The sequence below is a fragment of the Balaenoptera borealis genome, assembly GCF_965194805.1.
Source record: "Balaenoptera borealis genome assembly, chromosome: 2".
NCBI lineage: Eukaryota > Metazoa > Chordata > Mammalia > Artiodactyla > Balaenopteridae > Balaenoptera > Balaenoptera borealis.
Genome location: NC_138867.1, coordinates 39,063,620 through 39,085,374, shown reverse-complemented (window position 1 = coordinate 39,085,374; position 21,755 = coordinate 39,063,620). Strand labels below are relative to the sequence as shown.

The following is a 21,755-nucleotide window of genomic DNA, read 5'->3' as shown; positions in this document are numbered from 1 at the left end:
ACCGTACCTCACATTTAATTTAAGCATTATCCAAAATGTGCTAGAATTTAATATAAAATGCAATATGCATAGCAATTAACTTGACTGGTCTATTAAAATATCTCAAGAAAAAAATCTAAGGTCTTTGTACCTAATAAATAAGTTTTCAGTTTATAGGGATCAACTATTTAGAATAAGTTAAATATACGTATGGTGAAACTTATGTGAATTTTATTGAACGAACTTTTCTTAAATAACAAATGTACTCAAGAAATGCTTTTCCAAATACAATTTCACAATAAAGTTGTTTATGATGGAGTACAATTTGACATAAGACGGTGGTTTCATATTAGAGTCCGTTCAGGAAAGAGAACTAGTTTCTCTAATTTAAGTGAATTTTTTATTATAAAAATAATATGTATTTTCTGGGAAATTTATGAAACTGAAAAATCACCCTAATTTTAATCACTCAGACCCATTCAGTTACAATGATGTTAACAGTTCAGATATGAAACACAAAATTGAAATAGAATTGCAATTTTGAATGTGCTTATAAATATATTTAAATCCATGAAACTTGGTAAGGTCATCTAAGGAAAGATGGTGGATAAAAAAAGATGGAGTCTAGAGCAGAAGCCTGAGGTATACCAATATTTAAAGAAAGATCAGAGGAAGAACAGCAAAGGGGAATGTGAAAGAATGGTCAAAGAGATAGGAGGAAAATGGAGTATGTTTCATTGAAGGCAATAAATGACACCACTTCAAGAATGAAGGGGTGGTCATCCACGCCAAATGTGACAAATGTACTGAGTGAAGTAGTCAGAGACTGTCCAGTGATTTTACTACGTGGAGTTTGATGATTATCTGTGCTGATAAGCAGTTTCAGAGGAACCCAAGACAGACTGGAGCTATATACCTCATGAGACTCAACTAAAAAATTCCTGATTTAATGAGCTAATTAAACAGGCCTTTTACCAAATAAATATATAGCAGTCAACAACAGCTATTACAAAGCCTTTTTTGAAGCTATAAAAAATAACTGAAATGAAAAAAATTCATTCACAGTTACAGAGAAATCTAGGCATGGAAATCTTCATAAAGAAAACTGTAACTTTGCTGAGATATGAAAAGTGCAAATAAATGAGGAGATATACCTGATTCCAAACTAGAAAGACTGACTACCTTAAGTTCATTAATTCACATCTATTCAACAAACTTTGGAGTGCTTGCTTGTACGATTCTAGGCACCTGGAATGAATCAGCAAACCACACATAAAGGTCAAAGCTGGCAGTCTTACCTGAGTTCAGTGGGAACATCAGTTATTGTTCACCATTAAACATAAACTGGGGGTTGACTAACATAAAACTCTTATTAAAATATCCTTCTATTAATACCCATTTTTCTTTGCTTTTTTAACCAAGAGTAAGAATTTTATCAAAAGCCTTATTTTTTTCCTTTGAACTACTGATGTTAGCTATTAGCATATTTCCGAACATCAATCTGGTACTGAATTTCCATGATTAACTCTACCCTATTAGGGTAGATTTTTTAATTACTGTTGAAGTTGGTATGTGGCATTTCATTTGGAGTTTCTGCATTCATATACAAATGTGCATTTAACCTGTATGTTTTTAGAGATTTTTTTAAAAATTGGGATGAGTTAATAAGATGAATTGGGTAGCACTCCAAACTTTAGTTTTGTTTCATGGAAATTTTAAAGAATTCACAGATAAACTGTACTGCTCTGGATCCTTGTCGGAAGGTATCTTAGAAATATTTTCAGTTTCTTCCATGGTCCATTTAAGCTTTCCATCTTTATCATTTTGTTTATATTTCTCAGCAGAAAATGTCCAAATTTGTTATATATAGCATTTTCCTATCTACCTAGAGCCTCCACCAAGTATATTACTTCCCCTTTTCCAATTCTCAATGTTTTCTTTTCTCCTCTTGATTAGATTTACTAGAATATTAACTCTTACTGACATGGGAGGGGCTAGGATAAAGACCCAGTTAGTGCATCTACTTGTCAAGTCTGCTTTCTCTTCCAATTCAGTCTTCTACATTTGTATTTTCTTCTTCTGATTTTCTTTAGTTTGTTTTTTTAAACTCTTCTAGCAAATACAGATTTTATTTTCTTACTTTACATAAACACGTAAATTTATAAATTTGCCACTAAGTATACTAGTAAACAGGCATCAAATCAAATGTAAGACAGCAAAAAGCAAGATATGATGCTCTCCCAGAGTTCTGAGATTAGTGAAAATTTCTCTGAACTTCATGTTTTATCTTTTAACATATATGTGGCTTTTCCCATTCTACTCCATGTGTTTTAATACAAAAACAAAAAGTATTAAAGCAAAGTTAGTTGACAACTGCAAAAGGAAGAGATTATGTTTATTCAGTGATTCTCTCCTACAGCACCTTCATGCATCCTTAGGAGTAAATGTATTCAGAATAACTTTGGCTATATCCCACTAGCTTTTATAAGCAGGATTTGTATTTTAGTCTAAAGTTTTACTTACACTAATACAATGCTTTCCTGCTCAAAGCATAGGAAAGGAAGAACTGTCCAGATCATATAAAAATACATCTGACAAAAATGAAAAGGCAAGTAAGATAACTAGCTCTCACTTTTAGATTGTGATATAGCTCTGGGAGTGTTTGATTTTTATATTGAAAATTCTGTCCAGGCAATAACCATTGAGGAATATACTTTTATTTTCAAATGATTAGATGTTCCTGGTTTAAAACTATACTAACGATTTCTGGGTATACTGCAGTGTGGATAGAGTTCACGACCTATATGATTCCCACTTTTAAGAATTTCCTAACACTTTCTGTGGTCTAATAAATGACTTTGTATACATGTTCTACCACATTTTAAACGATCTATTCTGTTTGTAAGATACCAAATTTTATTAAGTCACCTTTACTCATTATTCCTCATTTTTAGTTACTCCAACTTCTCAAGACTAAGACTAACATTTCGTACACTGATTACAGTTTATGACATAAAATGACCTTTTAACACTAGATTTCTTTTCTTGCCTTGAATTGTTTGAAATTATAGGTACTAACCCTGATTTATGCTTACTTTTGCCTGATACGACTTTGTGTACTCATTACATTTATTCATTTTGATTCCTCCATTCATTGGTTCCTCTATTAAATCATGTGCTAATCAACTGCAATACATTTTTGATGAATTTACAAGAGACTTGGGTGTTCTAACATTTTTTTCAATTGTCCTAACCTATCTTTATCTTGACTAATTTAGATTTCTTCTGATGTAGTTTCCCCCATAAGTCTAAACACTGCTACACTGTTTCCAAACGTTCAGTGTTATATGTAGATGGGACACCAATTAGATTTTGTTTCTTAGTAAATAATTTTTTTCTCGAAATGCTTTCAGACTACACCCTACTTTGGTAAAGCAAGTTACCACCTACTTCCCAGGTAAATCTTGAACTTTTCACCTTCATTCACAGATCTATCCACTTACTGTCCTGTTTTTGGAAAATGTCATCTATCAAGAACCAATTCAAATGCTACTTGCTCCAAGGCACATTCCTATGATTCGTATCAGTCAGTATTAACATTTCCTTTATCTAAATTTATACCACTGATACACTGCTGTAGCACTGACTACATCTATAGTGTATTACTGGGGAATATCTACCACAGGCTCTGGAGTCAGACCACCTGGGCTCAAATTCTAATCCTGCCACTTTCTAGCTGTGTGACCTGCAATAAGCTGTTGGGCTCTCTGTGCCTGTTAACTCACCAGCAAAATGAGAATGACAGTCCCTAGCTCACAAAATGGTTGTGATGATTAAGTGAGCTAATATCGGTAAAATATCTAGACCATGCTCTAGAATATAGTAAGTGCTCTATGAAGTCCTGACATGTACGTACAGGTGTGTATGTGTGATGTGTGTGTTGTCCACTATTGGTAATGAGAAAAATTGTTGTGAAACAATGAAACAGGTGCTACCATAGAGGAAGAAGTATTCAAAGGATGGGACAATCAATTACAATCTGTTTAGGAAAAGAAAAGTATTTCAACTGAACCCTCGATATTTTAATTACATAATATTTTAAAAGCACTTTCATATACACTAGCTCATTTCATCCTTAGACAACTTTGTGAAATTATTTTGTTTTATGGAAGCAGAAATCAAGGATGGTAACTCAAATTGCCCAAGGTTCAATTAGTTAGAAGGTGAGAGCAAAGATTAAGAGATATATTTTATTTGGAGCTTGATATGGTTGTTCCCTCTATACCTGCATTTTTCTATGAAGGATGAATGAGAATGCAACAGACAGGTTGGAATAAACAGGACCAAGGGTAGAAAACAGTATTCCAAGCTTTGGAAACAGCTTAAATAAAAGAATGGCGGAGTGAAATTACATGGCATTCTGCAAAAAGTGAAAGTAAAGATGGAACACTTAGCACAATGCCTTGCGAAGGTGGCACTTGCCTGAACTGAATTACAACTTTCAAATAATATTCCTTCAGTTTAGCAATCATTTGTAGTAAACAATCCCTTCTAGCTGAGGCATCTATTCCATGTAACTGTGACCTCTGTTTTGAAAGAGCGGGAGGAAGGGAGGGAAGGAAGAAGGAAGAAAGAAAAAACAGCATTTGTCATTAACTACAGTAAATAATGGATTATTTTTAGATATTTACAGCAGGAGGTTATATCAAATCGTAAGTGTTAGCATGGTTATACAAAGGTAATTAGGGGAATTGCCTGGTGGTCCGGTGCTTCCACTGCAGGGGGCACAGGTTCAATCCCTGGTCAGGGAACTAAAATCCCTCATGCCACACAGCACGGCCAAAAAACAACAACAACAACAAAGGTAATTATCTTTTCTCACGAAAAATAGTTTGAACGAACCTTAATTCTCAACAAGATTAACAATTTTACCGACAATAGATTTTGAAACATAACAAACCTAGTTTTCCAATCTTTGGGATAGAACAAATGAAACTAGCAGAAATATACTAATGTTACTTCTAAGCTCTAAGGAACCTAAGTTGCATATAATTCATCAGTTATATTATTAATCATCTGTGAAAACTTATTAAAGTCACTTTAACTCCTCTGTGCCAGTTTCCTATATGTGCAAAATACTGTTCATGTTTTGAAGGGGTCTGTGTAGGGTTTTCAAACTCTATATGATATTATTATAAAAAATTAAAAAGAAAAAATATAACAAAACATCTAAATATTCTCAAGCACTGAATTGTCTTTATATTACTTTTAAAACCATAGAAAACTGAGCAGGACCTGCAGGGCCTTCCAGGGTACAGAACCCCCATATCCCCTGCCTCTTGTTTGTAGAAAAGCTTTAGCCTCCAAGGCCTTCCCTGAGTTCCAAACAGCAAATTTAGTCAGAGAAATGAGACAATGCAGAAACAAAGGAAAATAGTCAAGCAAGACAAAATAACAGTTTAGCCATAAAACAAAGTCAAAAGACCTTTAGTTCCTCCTTGAGGGCTATAGATAATATTCTGAGCCATATCCTTCAGTTGTTTATTATAGATACTAAAATTCTCACCACGTAGAAAAAGTTAACTACATGCTGACCACAAGCACGTACACCCCAGCCAGGTTGGAACCAGAAGGTTGATTAATGTTGACTCCCAAAATACCACCTGGTTATCTCATTACCAACAAGTCAGAAGACTGTCCACAAGCTTATCAGGCACCCTGCTTCCCCCTTCCCTAGCCTAAAAGAAGCTAGAGTTCTACCCTGAATTAAAATAATTCTTTAGGATGTTAGTCTGCCATCTTGGCTCACTGGCTTTCCAAATAACGTCGTTTTTCCTTGCGCCAACACCTTGTCTCTCAAATTACTGGCCTGTCATGCAGTGAGTGGTATGCAGCAAGTAGTATGAGCTTACACACACAATTAATACCAGGTATTGATGACTGCTCAATTAGTCTCGTCAGTTAGTCACATATAAGTAAAATTATTTTTAATCGACATACTATATCTAAAATTAAATCCTTTAGTGATGTATTTTGAGCCAAATGAAAGGTCTAATCAGAGGTTAACATAAGAAATATTTGTCTCAAAATCAGTACATTTAATATTTGACAGAAGTCTCATTATCAAAATTCCTTTCATTGTTCCTTCAGTGAAATTTAAGTATTCCCAAAGTCTCGAAACAAATGTTCTTTCTTAGTTTACCAACAGCTGTGATTTGTCTTCTTTTGGTCCATTCAGTAGGAAGTGAACTATCTGAAGTAAAACATCATCATTAAAACCTTTCACATCATTATCTTCGATTGTTTCATAAAGAGGCTTACTTTGTGTCCCCCAACATATATTTTTACGAGGGTTATTTTGATCAGCTTGTGCAGTCAGCGCCAAAGTGTTTAACTGGTAGCAGAAAAAGGAGAAGTATTTTCCATCTGTGATCACACCCTGGGAGACAAAAGGTCGAGTAACGTCTGCTTCACTCCAGAATCCTGTAGAAGAAAGCTATGCTGAAACTTACATACAGAATATATTTTACCAAAACAAAACACATTAGAGGGTATAAAATACCTCCTAAAACCTATATATTTTACCTACCAAATTCCTAAAGATCTCAAAGTTTTCCCTATCTTCTCCATTCTAATCCTATATTCCATTTCTGCATCAAGAACTATTTCCTTCCTTCTACTATCCCCAAAGTTCATGATACACCTTTTCAACAACTTTGGACTTCATCAGCTTTCAACCTTAACTCACTTCATCTAAGAAGAGCAGCAAGCTCTATCTATGCAGATCTCTCCTACATCTGGTACTAACCACATGATTACTCACAACCTCAAATATGTTCAAATTTTCCTTATACCAGCAGCATCTAACACCCAATAACCATTACTGCCATTTACTTCACCAAATCTAACAAAAAAACGCCCTTCAGAAAAAAACTTGACTTTCTAAGAACTTAAACCATGTAGTTATTAGATGAATTCTGTGTCTTAATTTATAAATCAAAATTGATTTTATGAGTTGCTTTCATTTTGCCTAGTGTATTTTACATCATCATAAGGTTCCAGGATATCTTAATACCTTTACTACTCAAGTTTTCTGGCTGCTTCTTGTTCCAGACTGACTGGCTTTAATACTTTTAAATCCAACTGCCAGGGCCAAGGAGTAACTTATGAATTTTGCCACACATATTTTATACCAGCTTTAATGAAGATAGCCAATAAACAGTATTGTTAAAATATAGAATTATACTGTGAAAAGAAGTACTTTATCTTTTATGAATAAACAATGCCATTCTAGTATCTTCAAGAAAGTTTCCTTCTACTTTTTCTGATTCTGTCTACTCCTATTCCTACTTTATCCATTTATTTCTATTACAAAAACCTAAGTCAACAATTGTGGGGCTTCCCCTGTGGCTCAGTGGTTTAAGAGTCCGCCTGCCAATGCAGGGGACATGGGTTCGAGCCCTGGTCCGGGAGGATCCCGCATGCTACGGAACAGCTAGGTCCGTGCGCCACAACTACTGAAGCCCGCATTCCTAGAACTCCACAACAAGAGAAGCCACCACAATAAGAAGCCGGCACACCGCAACGAAGAGTAGCCCCCACTCGACGCAACTAGAGAAAGCCCGCGCGCAGCAACGAAGACCCAATGCAGCCAAAAAACAAACAAAACAAATAAATAAATTAAAAAAAAAAACAAAACAATTGTGAGTGTAAGGTTAAAATATATATAAAGGAAAAAGGTGAGCCTGGCAGCAATTAAATCTGTATTAAAATTCCTCACGGATGCTTATATAGGAGTAATCTAGGTATGTATTGTATTGAAACAAAATCCAAATGCTTCACAATGGGCTGGCTCTACGAGGCCTCCATGGCATGCCTCCAGCTTCCTCTCTCTCACTCCCTATCGCTTTCCATTCTCCCCCTCCCTTTCTTCATCAGCCTTCATGTTGTTCCTTCAACACTTCAAGCCCGTTCCTCGCTCAGAGTTACTTGCCATTCCTTTTGCCTAGAAGTGTCCTTCCCCCAGGTTTGTGCAAAGGCAGCTCCTCACCATTCAGGTCTCTGTTCAGATGTCATTTTTTTAGAGACCTCCTCTGAATTAACTCTGTTTAAATAGATTCTGCCCCACGCCTCATTTATACCTGCAACCTATGAATCATTCTACCCCTCATCTAGTATAGCCTCTCCAGAGTAACATCACTAGCTAAAAATGCTACATGTTTATTGTCTTTTACTCTCCTTACTATAACATAAGCTCAAGGAGAGCAGGATCTGTCTCTCTCACTCAACACTATATCTCCAAGGCCAACAGCACCTGGTATGTAAAAACCATAAGCCAGTAACTGAATGAACAGTCTCCTAACTCACACCCTAGATATGGCCTTCAAAGAAGTTATACATCATAACTGTGATTTAATCTAAAATTTAATCCATGAAAGCATTTCATTTTCTAGTTTCAGAAAGCTGCTGTCATCTACAGAGCTGACTCAGTTAGGTGGTCTTTGAAATGCTTGAGAACATCATCAGAAAGAAATACATTCACACAAAAATGGTCAAAGTAAAAGATCAGAGTAACTACCAAAGTGCCACTTACCAACTACAAATGTAAAATATTTAATTATGGACTTTAAAACAACTGCATTTTGTGCCAATGCAAAAGTTTTCAAAATGTGAAGATTCAGCCTACATTTTAACCCAAGGAAAACAATTTGATCTATTAAATTCTTAAAATGTCTTCCAATAACTATAATGCCATAAAACTAGTTTTACCTTGATACATAGCCTGTGCTCCAGTCCAAGCAAAAAGGCTTGCAATAGCATTAGCTCTAAAAACAACTTCTATCTGATTGGCACAGTTTTGTTTCAAGAGCCTTTCCCTTTTTAATTTGTCAGGTAGCAGATGAAACTGGGTATGTCCATAACAGTGTGGATCTGCTGTCTTTGTCCCTGAAGAGCAAAATAAAAACATTTCAGATGAAATACACAAGTAGAATATCTGGAGCACATGTCCTCAGTATTTGCTTCAAGGCTATCTGTCTTCTCTACTCATTATGTGATCAGCATTCAAAATACACAAATGGAAAGCTTGGTTTACTTATTTATTTTATTGATTATAATAAATTTCACTTGAAAGTACAATCTGCTAGCTATCATCAGCTCACTATGACATAGGATAAGTCAAAAGAATATATGTAAAATTTATTTTAAATTCCCTATTATTTCAGTTTTCTCAAACTCCTCGGTCATCGTTAGGAGTTTTGTCATTCTGCTGGTCATAATCACCAAAGGATACAAATGCTTCATAACTTTAAAAACTTCCTTTATAATGCTGACATTCTTGGTTTTAGTGGTTAAGTCTTTTCAACCAAAACTTCCCCATAATTCACTGTCTAAGACCACAGCGACTGAGAACGGACTGATAGAACAGTTCTGGAGGACCAGCAGAAAGCTGCTTTCTTAAAAATCTTCCTCAATCAGCTAGGAATTAATAAACAAAGAAAAACTAGCCAAAGTATAAGCTGCATGAGCACAGAGATCAGGCCTTATTAATTTTTATATTCCTGATGGTTATCAGTGTGTGGCACAAATGGGAGGCTTTTGTTAAAAAAAAGCCAATCACTACCTCAAATCCAGTTCTTACCTGTTTACTTTTGAAAAAACAAAAATTACTTTTCTATATAAATAATAAATCAACAAAGCCTAATAAACATAACTATTTGTTAGAGTTAAATACTGTTAATTCAGTAGAAACAAGTAAAATTTTAAATGGCAAGCTGAAAGAATATTTTCTTTCCAATTTTCATGCATACTGCAACCTGAGATGAATTACATTGCTTATAGACTATCTGAACCTCTTGGTCATCAAGAACTAATTATGCAAATTTGCACAGGACACTTTGAACTCATTTATTAAAAGAGGAAACTTACCAATAAATATGGTATTTTCATACTGCCGTTTGAATAATGGAAGTTTGTCTGGCTTACAATTCATAACAGGGACTTCTACAGGTACAGAATAATCCAGTGGCACAAACTTAAAGAAAAAGTCATAAGTGAATTCACAGCAACACTAGCATATGTTTTAGTCACATCCTTAATAGATTTAAAAATCTTAAAAATGAGATGATTTTACAAAATGATTTAACACTACCATCTAGTGATGGGTCAAATCCAGCCAGCCACCTGTTTTTCCAAATAAAGTTTTATTGGAACACAGTCATGCAAATTCATTTACTGATGGTACACAGCTGCTGTTACATGATAAGAACTGAGAATGCAACAGAGACTTATGGCCCCCAAAGCCTAAAATATTTACTATCCGGACCTCTGCAGAAGAAATGTGCCAACCTCTGACATGGACACACAGATGACACTCAAAACACACCTGTTTTCTCCAAAAGAAGTGTATACACGTAAGATGACCAGCTTATAGCTGTAAAAATGCCTTGATTTATAATTAGGTAGCGTAGTTTACCGTAAATTACAATCATAAACTATTATCAGTATTTTCATATTAAAAAAAAGGATTTGTACGGTCCTAAAAACTGAGGACTTAACCCCACTTAAAACGATTATTTGACCTCTGCAAAATATATATACTATAGCAAGTTAAAAAGCTGAAAAAGAATTTCAGCTGAGATATATTCCAAATACACTTGAAAGAAAAGGGTTCTATCCAAAACTTTTTATCCTACGTAGCCCATTACCTAGCCTGCTATGACACCTCCTCCTCAACTGTCAACAGAAACATATGCAATAAATCCTTACCTCGGGTAGTTGTTTGGATATTCGAATCTGGTTGTGTGGTTTATCATTTATTTGGTATCTCAAAGCATCAACTCGACCTTTCCGATGACCACGAGGAATAATTTCTTCACCACGCAACCAGTAAAAGTGAACTGGGCGTTTACAATCTATCAAAAGATATTCAAAAAAATTTTACCTGATAATTTAGATGAATTTAGTTATTGTAAGAACACCAAACTCAGCAATACAGAACTCAAGAACGACTGTGCTAACTGAAAATACATCAAAAATTACTCTTTGATGTAAGATATAGAGTCTGGATTATGTAATAACTTAACTTAAACAATCACAACTTTAATATAACGCTCAAACCTTTATTGTCTACTTGTGCCACGCTACACTAAGCATTGTAACCAAAGAGGCTTCTCAGTTAAGAGTAAACATAAAATAAGACCAACAGCAGCATCACTCACCAGAAATAAAAAGTTTACTAAGAGTCAGAGGTGTCTTATGAATTACTAATTCAATCTTCACAATAACTCTCAAAGGTATGTATAATTGTTATCATCTCCATTATATAGAAGAGGAACCTGGGTTTTGACGAGATTGCCAACTTTCCCAGGCCATCAATCATGAGCGAAGTCTGTGACGCTTCTCTCAAGACCACTTCATTCCCAACTGGGAGGGAAGAAACAAGAACACTACAAGACTCCGTTGAGCACACACCTACAGTCACAGTAACGTTAATTCCATAGATATTTATTAAGATACCTACTGGGTGGCAGATATAAAATGATGAACACGTCAGAAACACTCATTTTTAAAACTGCCTATCCATTCATTATTTTTCATGCCTGCATGTAACAGTAAAACAGAAGTTGCTGATTGTTTCCTGGGAACCCAGAATGGCTGGGTTTGAAGCCCGTCCTCCAAATCTACCAGCTGTAGGCTCTTTAACTAGATACATTTTACGTTTCTGCGCCTTAGATGGATCTGTTTGTTTTTTTCATTTATAAAACAACGCTGCCTACTGTAAAGTTACTGTGAGGATTAAATTTGGCACATATAAAATTCAGAGCAGGGCCAGGCACATAGAGAGTACCGAATATACGTTAGGTATTTTAATCAATATCGCCTTTAATCTTAACAGTTCTATCTATGACCAAGTAGTACTATTATCGTATTCTCATCTTGAAATGAGAAAAACTAGGCCAAAATCGGTTTATAAACTAACATAAGGTCAGTAACTTTTTGATGGAAGAGCTAAAAGGCAACCCCAGGCCTGTCCCGCTCTCCAGGAGCCCCTTCTCTTTAACCAACACTTGTCTGGACCTTCACAAAGCACAGCCCTGGAGGCCTTAGGCTACTTAGCCTAGGGTTGTACAGTGAGTAGGTGGCAGCACAGGCACGAGAACCCAGTCTCCGGACGCTGTGGCCAGCCAGGAGCGAAAGAACTAGGAAAAAAACCTAACCAAGCAGAAAGAAAGGAAGAGGGGGCAAATCTGGCGCAGAGAGGTCCCCTACCATCCCCACCTCCCCCGCCCGCAATGGCGGGCCCGAGGCTCACCGAGGGCGGCGGCAGCCAGGGCTGGATTGCGAGCGCTGAGCAGGCCCGTGAGGGAGGCAACCAGCTGGTCCAAGAAAGGCGAAGCGATGGCCTCACGTTCCAGGTAGAGCGGCACACGCTTCCTGCGCCGCAGAAAGAAGTGCTCCTGCAGGAGGCAGTCACAGGCGGCGGCGCGCAGGGCCGCTACGTCCAGAGCCGGCGCGGGCGCGGTATCGGGCTTGGCAGGCGGCGGCGGCGGCGGCAGGCCCGACAGGAACACGGTCTTGGTAAAGCTCTGGTACCAGCGGTCGGCGTTCAGGGCGAAGGTCTGCGGGTAAACTACGTACTTCATGAACTGCATCTTGGTGAGGATTCGCAGCTTCTCGTCCACCGACTTGGCCGCGTGCACCGTGGCCTGCCATCGCTCCACTCGCCGCTGCCGTGCCGCCTTGCTGTCGGCAGTCAGAGAGGCTACGAGCGGCGGGTAGCGCGCGACTGGGGCCGCCGCGACATCTGGGCCGGTCACTTCGGGAGCGGTGACGGCGGCCCCGGCCGCGGTGTGCAGTGACAGCCCTGGACCACGGAGCACAAGCCTCCAGCACCTGGCCGCCGCCATGTTTGCTGGGGTTCCCGACCCAGAGGTCAACTTCAGCAATTGTCCCCGCCTTCTTGCCGTAAGAACCAATCGGAAAGCGGAATCTGAGCCAGGCTTGGGGAGGACGATTCTCAGTGGGCTTGAGAAATCTTACGTCATTATTTCTTAGCCAATCAGATAGCTTCTGCAACTTAGTTTATCCTGAACCGAAGAGTTTGTTGCCGAAAGGAAGAACTCGTGTGCCGATAGGTTTTCCGCGGATGTGGCGGGGAGAAGTGAAACTTTTAAATAGGAGATGCTGCCTGTTTAGGACCAGGGCAAACTTTTTGCCAGAAAGCCTTTAGGAGTACTCTGCACCGAAACCTCTGGCCCTTGGCTAAATGTACTGGTTTCATTTATGGATATCACATCACTTTTCTATTTTAGTTCTTGGGGTCGAGTCCTGTTATTGAAAATACTGTTCTAACATGTTTTTTGATACATGCTTATTTTTTAAATGATGCAAGCATCACTCATAGATGACTAGTGCTAATTTTGGGGGAAATAATTACATATATATCTCTATGCTAGTTGATACATAATTTGTTTAGTGATAACAATTTACAAAAAGAGGAATATACTTTTACTTGGATCTAATTTAAAAAGGGAAATAAATTAAAAACTACCAAAGGATTGTACTTAAATTTTGCTTTGTGTTAAAACCAATTATTATTTTTAACGTGAATTGGTTCCTACTAATCTGTGAGCTGCTCGAGGTAGGGACTGTTTTATTTTTGATCCTCAGTGGCCAGTCAGCCTTGCATAGTGGGTACTTACCAAATAGCTGCTGAAAAAACTCATCTAAATCACTAAAAATGTAAGCTCATTTCAGGTGATCTCATTTATTGACTCTCATTCCTATTATAATCAGGAACTGGAATATTATTTGGATTTATTGCAATAGTTCTTGAGGGTATTGAAAACCAAACATTTTGTTGGTAAAAGGAAGTTATAACTTAAGTATTCCTTTAAGCTATAATGGATGATACAATCTAACTATAAAGTTGCAAGTATATTAAACTGACATTTAGAAATAGATGCCCCAAATGCATTATTTTTTTCATTAAGTCATTAATTTTTGAGCAAAGGCTCAAAGGAAGTGAGGAGTGAATCATGACAGTACTGAGAAAAGAGGATTCTGGCAGAAGGAACAGCTGGTGCAGAGGTCCTGAAATGGGAACATGCCTGGTGGGTTCAAGCACAAGAGAGGAGGCCAGTGTGGTTGAAGGAAGTGATGGATGGGGAGAGTAGTAGGAAATGAGATTAGGAAGGAAAGAAAAGCCAGAATTTATAGGTTCCTAAAGGAAATTTCTAGGATTTTTAGGACTCTTCACTAATATTCATAGGAGTAAGAAGCCAATGGAGGGTTCCACACAGAGGGATGGCATGGTGTAACTTAGCTTTTAAAAGAATTGCTCTATTTATTAGGCAGTTTAGGCTTACTAATACCATAGACTGGGTGGCTTTAACAACAGAAATTTATTTTCTCTTAGTTCTAAAGGCTGGAAGTCCAAGATGAGGGTGCCAGCGTGGTTGGGTTCTGGTGAGAGCTCTCTTCCTGGCCTGAAGTCAGCTCCCTACTTGCTGTGTCCTCACATGGTGGAGACTGAGTTCTCCCCTGTTGCTTATTATAAGGAGAGAGGCCTATCAGATTAGTGCCCTAACCTTATGACCGTATTTACATAACGTTAACTACTTCTGTAAAGGCTCTGTCTCTGACTGTCTCAAAGGCTGTGTCTACAGTCACATTGGAGGTTAGAGCTTAAACATATGAATTTTAGAGAGACACAGTTCAGTCCATAACACTCTGGCTGATTTGGAAATAGGTTATGGAGAGTCAAATTTGGAAGTAGAGAAACCAATTAGAAGACAATTTGCTGTATTTCAGGCAAAAGCTCGTTGTGGCTTCCAGAGACAATAGCAGTGAAGATGGTGAGAGTAATCATAGATCCTGAATTGAATGTAGGTATGAGAAAGTATCCAAGATTTTGGGCCTGAGCAGTGGAATAAGAAGAGAAGGCCAATGGGCAAGAAATGCATTTTTCCTTTAATCTGTCATCTTTTTTTGGAAGGGGAGAGGGCAGCAGAAGAGTGGGTTAAGATTTGGGAAAGGAAATAGGAGAATCTGTGAAACATGTATTTATCTATTATATATGTTTATTTAGTTGACATTCTCCTAGAAGAAATGGATATTAAGATCTTCCCTATTAAGGTTGCCACTGATCTTAGATTTAAAGTATTAGAGTTAAAAGCCATGACATTCTCCAATGGCCTTTTGAAACCTCTCTACTTGATTCAGTCAACAAATATTTATCAAGTGACTACTACATAGAAGCACCTTTCTAGGTACATAGTATACAACAGTGAAATAAAGGCCTTCATAGAGCTTACAAGTTAGTACGTGAAATCTAACCAAATTTGTCAAGTATACGTATTCTGTGCTAGATGGTGATAAGAGCCAAGAAGAAAAATAAAGCTGGGAAGAAGACTATTTGGGTTTAGGGGTTGTGTAGGGTGATTTCAATAGACTGAGCAGAGAAGACCTCCGTGAGAAAGTGACACTTGAATAACATCTGAAGGAGATGAAAGATAGAGCCATGTGGATATCTGGGGGAAAAACATTCCAACCAGGGCAAAAAGGTCACAATGTATCTGGAAAGTGGGAGGAACAGCAAGGAGACCAGTGGGCTAAAGTGGAATAGGACATTACCCTTTTGCCAGCAATAGTCAATAGCCAATTCAGAAACAGGTTCTGATGAGTTAGGCAATATTTATACTCACTTTTTATTGTCCTGTTGGGAACCTATCTCCCTGTCTCCTGACTGGGCATGAGTTCTGTTGATGTTTGGATGAGACCATAACCTCCCAGTTGATTGAGGTCCTTATCAGAGCTTATATCTCAAACTGAAGGTATGGGAAGGAGATGGAGACTGGATAGTTCCTATTTACAGATGTGGATGAGAGTAACAGCTAGTCCTTTTGAGTTGTTTCCTTCACATGTATTTCTTACTGAAGGCATATTTCTTACCTGGTTGCATATATAACACATTTACATAAAACAGAGAACATAAAAACAGTATTACTGGAGGAGAGAGTCTGTGTGTGTGTGTGTATGTGTAGGATTTTTGATGGTTGGTTTAGAATCAACAGGAAGAAAGCTAAGTGTCTGCATCATATGCCAGGTACTATAATAAGTACTTTATATGTGTCAGTGCCCATAATCTCACAATCACCCTCCAAAGGGAATATTATCCTCCCTCTGGGTTTTTTTTGCAAAGTCACAGAGCTCTTTCTCATCAACAGATGAAGAACAATTAAAACAATTTTGAAAAAAAAAGAATGAAGGGGGAGGACCAGTCTATTTGATTTCAAGACTTAATATTTAGCTATAGTAATCAGTGGAGGAAAGATAGACTCTTCAACAAACAGTGCTAGAACAATTGAACATCCATAAGCTAAAAATAAAAACAAAAAGAACTTCGACCTATTTCTTACATCTTTAGGAAAAATTAACTCAAAGTGGACCACAGACTTAAATGTAAACATAAAATTATTAGAAAAAAAAAAAGAGGAAAAAATCCTTGGGTTCCAGAGCTAGGCAAAGAGTTTTTAGTGTTGACACCAGAAGCATGATCCATAAAAGGAAAAATTGATAAACTGGGCATCATCAAAATAAACCTTTTGCTCTGCAAAACATACTCTTAAAAGGATGAAAAAGCTACAGAGTGAGAGAAAATAACTGCAAACCATATATCTGACAAACAACCAGTATCTAGAACACATAAAAAGGAACTCTCAAAACTCAACAGTAAACAAAACAATCCAATTAGAAGATAGGTTTTAAAAAACTGACTATCAAAGAGAATATACAGATGGCAAATAAGCACATGAAACGATGTTCAAGATCATTAACCATAACGGAAATGCAAATTAAAATCAAAATGAGCTTTTATTATACTCTTATCAGAATAGCTAAAATAAAATAACAACGAACGATGAGGATTAGGAGAAATTAGATCACCCAGTACTTTGCTGGGTGAATGTAAAATGGCACAGCTACTCTAGAAAACAATTTGTCATTTTCGTCAAAAAATTAACCATACAGCTATCACATGACCCACACTCTTAGGGCTTCTATCCCAGAAAAAGGAAAATTTATTTTCAAGCAAAAACCTATACATAATTATAACCTTATTCATTAGAGCCCCAAATTAAAACAAACAAAAAACCAAAACAAAACCCAGGTGTCCTTCAATGGGTGAATGTTTAATCAATCTATGATACATCGATACCATGGAATACTCTCGGCAATAACAAGGAAAGACCTACTGATACATGTAATACCTGCATGAATCTCCAGAAAATTAGATTGAGTGAGAAAAGCCAACCCTTCCAGAGGAAGCTCGGCGGCCATGGCCGCTGTAAGCAGGCCAGGCGCCTGCTGCTGACGGGCTTTCCCCTAAAGCTGGCGAAGGTGCAGCCGCCGTCCAAGCTGCCGCAGCATCCGGACCCGCGGCGTGACAGGTTCCAGCAGCGAGGGACACAGCTGCCTTCAGATCTCATTATGCATCAGAAAAATGAAAAAACAGACGAAAATTCTATGGAGGAAAGGAATCCACTTAGCCTTTTCTTAGAAATAGAATACTGGGTTTGGAGGCTTTAAGAAGTTCTACTTTCATCAACAGTTGTGCATTCTGAAAGCCAAGTTGGGAAGGCCAGTTACTTGGAGCAGGCATTTGAGGCATTTCCAACGCAGAAAGAAGGCCCTTCAAATCCAGAAAATGTGGATCCAGGATGAACCCCTTTTTGCTAAGACAAAGTCCGATATGGCTGTTCAGAATCTTAGTACTTTGTCCTCTAAAGTGAAAAGAAAGGACACTAAACACTTCATTTCCTCCTCAAGTACCTTCCTGAAACTCCAAGCAGAGAAGTTGCTATCATCAGCAAAGAACTCTGATCATGAACACTCTGGAGAGAAAAGTTTCGTGAAGGCAGCTGCCGACGTACCAGCAAATAGTGTTTTAAGTCAGGCCAGTGGTCACAGACCTAGGACAGAGCCACAGGCTTCTGATCTTCCTATGAAGTTCAATGGGAAGAGCCAGAGTACAGGTGAGAGTGGCACAATCGTGGTCACCTTGAGCTACCATAAGAGAAAGCGCTTTTGTTATGGCTGCTACCAAGGGCTGGACCACCACAGGAATGGGGGACACCTGATTCCAAAAAAGTTCCAACTTAATCGACAGAGAAGAAGAATAAAAGTATCTCTTCATATGATGTATGAGAAATTATCCATGATTAGATTTCGGTACAGGATTCTCAGATCCCAGCACTTCAGAACAAAAAGCAAAGTTTGCAAGCTAAAAAAAGCCCAGCAAAGCTGGGCGCAGGTCACTGGGGACCATCAAGAGACCCTTATGGAGAATGGTGCGGGTGGCAGTTGCAGCCCATTCCCTTCCCCAGAACCTGAAGACCCTTCTTGCCGGCATTAACCATAAGCTCGGGCAAGGAGCTTAGTTTAGATGAAGCATTCCCTGACTAACAGAAAGGCAGTGCCACATACATCTGGGACCAGTCACCCTGTTCCTCTCCTAAGTGGGAGTGTACAGAGCTGATTCATGACATCCCCTTACCAGAACATCATTCTAGTAACATGTTTATCTTGGAAACTGAGAGAGAAGTTATGGCTCTGGGTCAGGAAAATCGGATAAGTACTGTCAATGATGACAGAGTACAACTGTCAGTGTCAGGGGCAGATCAATCTGTGAGTAGTGTAGATGGGGGTTGAGAAACTTTAATGTAGATAGTCTGCATTTAGAGTTAGATACAAGAAAAAAAATGAAGATAAATGTTCTTTTCCTACAGGTCCAACATATAACAATTTATATGCACCTATGGAAGTATGTTCTTTGTCTTCCCTAAACCATTCTCTTTGCTGATTTGTTGTTTGTTTGTTTTTTTTTTTGGTATCATAAAGAATTTCATGAATTTACTTATGTGTTTTTTGTTTGTTTGTTTATTTGTTTTAACATCTTTATTGGAGTATAGTTGCTTTACAATGGTGTGTTAGTTTCTGCTTCATAACAAAGTTAATCGGCTATACATATACATATATCCCCATATCCCCTCCCTGTTGCGTCTCCTTCCTTCCCACCCTCCCTATCCCACCCCTCTAGGTGGTCACAAAGCACCGAGCTGATCTCCCTATGCTATGCGGCTGCTTCCCACTAGCTATTGGTTTTACACGTGGTAGTGTATATATGTCCATGCCACTCTCTCACTCTTTGCTGATTTGAAAGATCTCATTTGAGATCCAGGCCCAGCTCTGCCACTTTCACTTTCCTTATTTAGGAGACTAGATTAATAAAACCCACTTTACAAGTTTGCTATGGGGATTTAATGAGGTGGCATATGTAAAATGATGCAAAACAACATTTGCCAAGTACCAAACACTCTATAGGTGCCAATGTTTTTAATTCCCTCAGCAACATACTTTAAATCAGAGCACTGATTTTCCTGAGGTAAGGGATTTGCTCAAGCTCATTAAGGGTCAGAACCAGCATTAAACCATGATCTCTGACCATGAAGCCCATGCTCGTAAAGAGTGGTTTTGTAAACTAGAACGATGAGATCCAGGAATTCTTAAAAGGTAGGAAGTCAACTTTCTAAGATTGTATGCACAATTCAGAAATAATAGGAAATTGGGATAATATGAAATTCACCTATATCTACTTAGCACAAAATATTTCAGAATCTTGTGCATTATTTTGACTAGTCCATGACTTTTCCTATCTCACAAATAAGCAATGTGAGGGAAACTGAAATATTTTCTCTTGGCCTCAAAAATCTTATCAGAGATACAGTAGTCATAGGACAGCACAGCAGAGCTTTAAGTTTGCTAAACTACAGAAAAGGAGGTCACAGTGGACTTCTCAGGAATAATGAGTCAACAACCTAAGTCAACTCAAAATGACATAGATCGTGGGGAGAATGGAGAAAGTTGACTGCCATGTCAGCAAATAATCATGTATCTAATTCTGCTTCCAAGAAATAAGAGCACTTTAACTTCCATGATCAGGATATGGTCCTCCACTGTGGGCGAACAATTCTGAGGCATCAGTGTCCTAAAACCTATATAACAACAGCAACAATAAAATATGGTCATGGCAAAGAAATTCATTAAATGAAAAATAGTAATTAGAATCAACTTCTACAGTCCATATCAATAGCATAATGTTCCAAATATTTTCCCACAGAAATTAAGGTTAATACATCTATAGAAAAAACCCACAAAAAATGTTCACTTTGGTGCGCCGTCAAAGTTTGTAGGAATAAGGTGGCGTGTTTTTCTTATTGACTAATATTTCATGATTATAACACGGCACTGAGCTTCCATGTTACAATGATTTGCTGTAAACGATTGAGTGGATAAATAATCTGCAAAGTAGACTTCTAAGAACTTGAAAAGTGTAAGTTTGAATTTATCATTGTTGTTGTTTGTGGTTAAGCAGTACACAAAGGTATAATACGTGTTTTGAAAAAGTATATATGTTGATCATATTTGTGATTGGAAATTTCAACCACATATAAAAAATTATAAAACGAAAACTCTTCTATGATTTTCACTCCCTAAGATAAGTTTGATTAAAAAGTAGATAGCATTTCAGATTTCAAAGAAACTGCTAATTCAGGATTCTTGAACTTCTTGGTTAGCTCCTTTTATTGGTATTTCTATTGATCAGACCTTGCTACTTCTCAGTATGGTTTTTTTAATTCTTTTTAAAAAATTTTTATTAGAGTATAGTTGATTTCAGCATGTTTATACAATTTGTAATTGATGTTTACAAAGATAAATCAGAGCCACTGCAAAATTCCAGTGACCCTTTTAAAATCAAATTTTTCTTAAATAATAAATGTCTAAGGTCAATAATTCAGAGACCAAAGGATGGGCAGTGAAAAACTCTCCTCCTTCCTCACTCTTTTTTTTTTTTTTTAACATCTTTATTGGAGTATAATTGCTTTACAATGGTGTGTTAGTTTCTGCTTTATAACAAAGTGAATCAGTTATACATATACATATGTTCCCATATCTCTTCCCTCTTGCGTCTCCCTCCCTCCCACCCTCCCTATCCCACCCCTCTAGGTGGTCACAAAGCACAGAGCTGATCTCCCTGTGCTATGCGGCAGCTTCCCACTAGCTATCTATTTTACATTTGGTTAGTTCCTCCCTTTCCTTCTCCAGAGGCAATTACTGTTACCAGTCTCTGGTATATCTTTTTAAAGAACTCTATTCCTGCATAAGAATTTTGACATATACATACACACTCAAAGGGTCAGATGTTATTTGTTCTTGTCACTGACTGCTTATTCAAATCCACTCTGAAGAGCTGTTTCCTTCTTGCATCTTGGAGAAAATGTAGGTCAAGATTTATTATTTTTCTAGTTGATCTCAGACAAATCCTCCAGTTCCTTCTAGTCACAAAAATGTCTTAACCCTGTAACTCCATGTTCAGTTCAATGCAATAAGGAACAGAAACAATGCTGTCAACTTCATTTAAAGTTCTATCCTCTCTCTCCACCCTTAACTCAAGCTGCCTTAGCCTGGCTGGCGGAAGCCTGGGTGGGCTTCCTCTGCTTCCCTACCTCAGCTTCTCCCCTGCTCACTAGGCTGCTCCTGGCAACTCCATGTTTTAAGTTGTGACTCAGACACCACTGTGCCCCCAAACTCCAAGAAACCAGTACTAAGCTCCTCCAGGGGGTCTGATGGTCTTTCTAGGTAGGCTTGAGATAAAGGAAAGTCGCTCCTCCTGCCCTGTCAATGATGACGTTGGGGTGGGAGAGACTCTCAGTATG

General features: G+C 37.9%; 1 protein-coding gene and 1 pseudogene across 12 annotated transcripts in view; one reads left to right on the top strand and one right to left on the bottom strand.

Moving 5' to 3' along the window:
• Window positions 1–13,014, bottom strand: part of MRPS30 (mitochondrial ribosomal protein S30) — a 123,682-nt gene extending 110,668 nt beyond the window's left edge. For 8 of the 11 annotated variants that reach the window (XR_014241853.1, XR_014241854.1, XR_014241855.1 and 5 more), the window contains exons 1-5: window positions 12,293–13,014; window positions 10,747–10,892; window positions 9,907–10,012; window positions 8,749–8,925; window positions 6,301–6,462 (exon numbers count right to left, since the gene is read on the bottom strand). Coding sequence is in view for 6 of the 11 variants with exons in the window: in XM_082382401.1 (XP_082238527.1) it covers window positions 6,301–6,462; window positions 8,749–8,925; window positions 9,907–10,012; window positions 10,747–10,892; window positions 12,293–12,887 (1,186 nt within the window). In the remaining 5 variants the exon portion in view is untranslated. Of the gene's footprint in view, window positions 1–188; window positions 4,566–5,949; window positions 6,463–8,748; window positions 8,926–9,906; window positions 10,013–10,746; window positions 10,893–12,292 lie in introns of those variants that run through there. The other 3 variants (XR_014241857.1, XM_082382405.1, XM_082382403.1) reach the window with 3 other exon arrangements.
• A 534-nt stretch (window positions 13,015–13,548) lies between these two features.
• On the top strand, window positions 13,549–21,060 carry LOC309624344 (sentrin-specific protease 5 pseudogene; annotated as a pseudogene). Its single transcript has one exon. The product of its transcript is annotated as a sentrin-specific protease 5 pseudogene (transcript).
• Window positions 21,061–21,755: the final 695 nt, after the last annotated feature.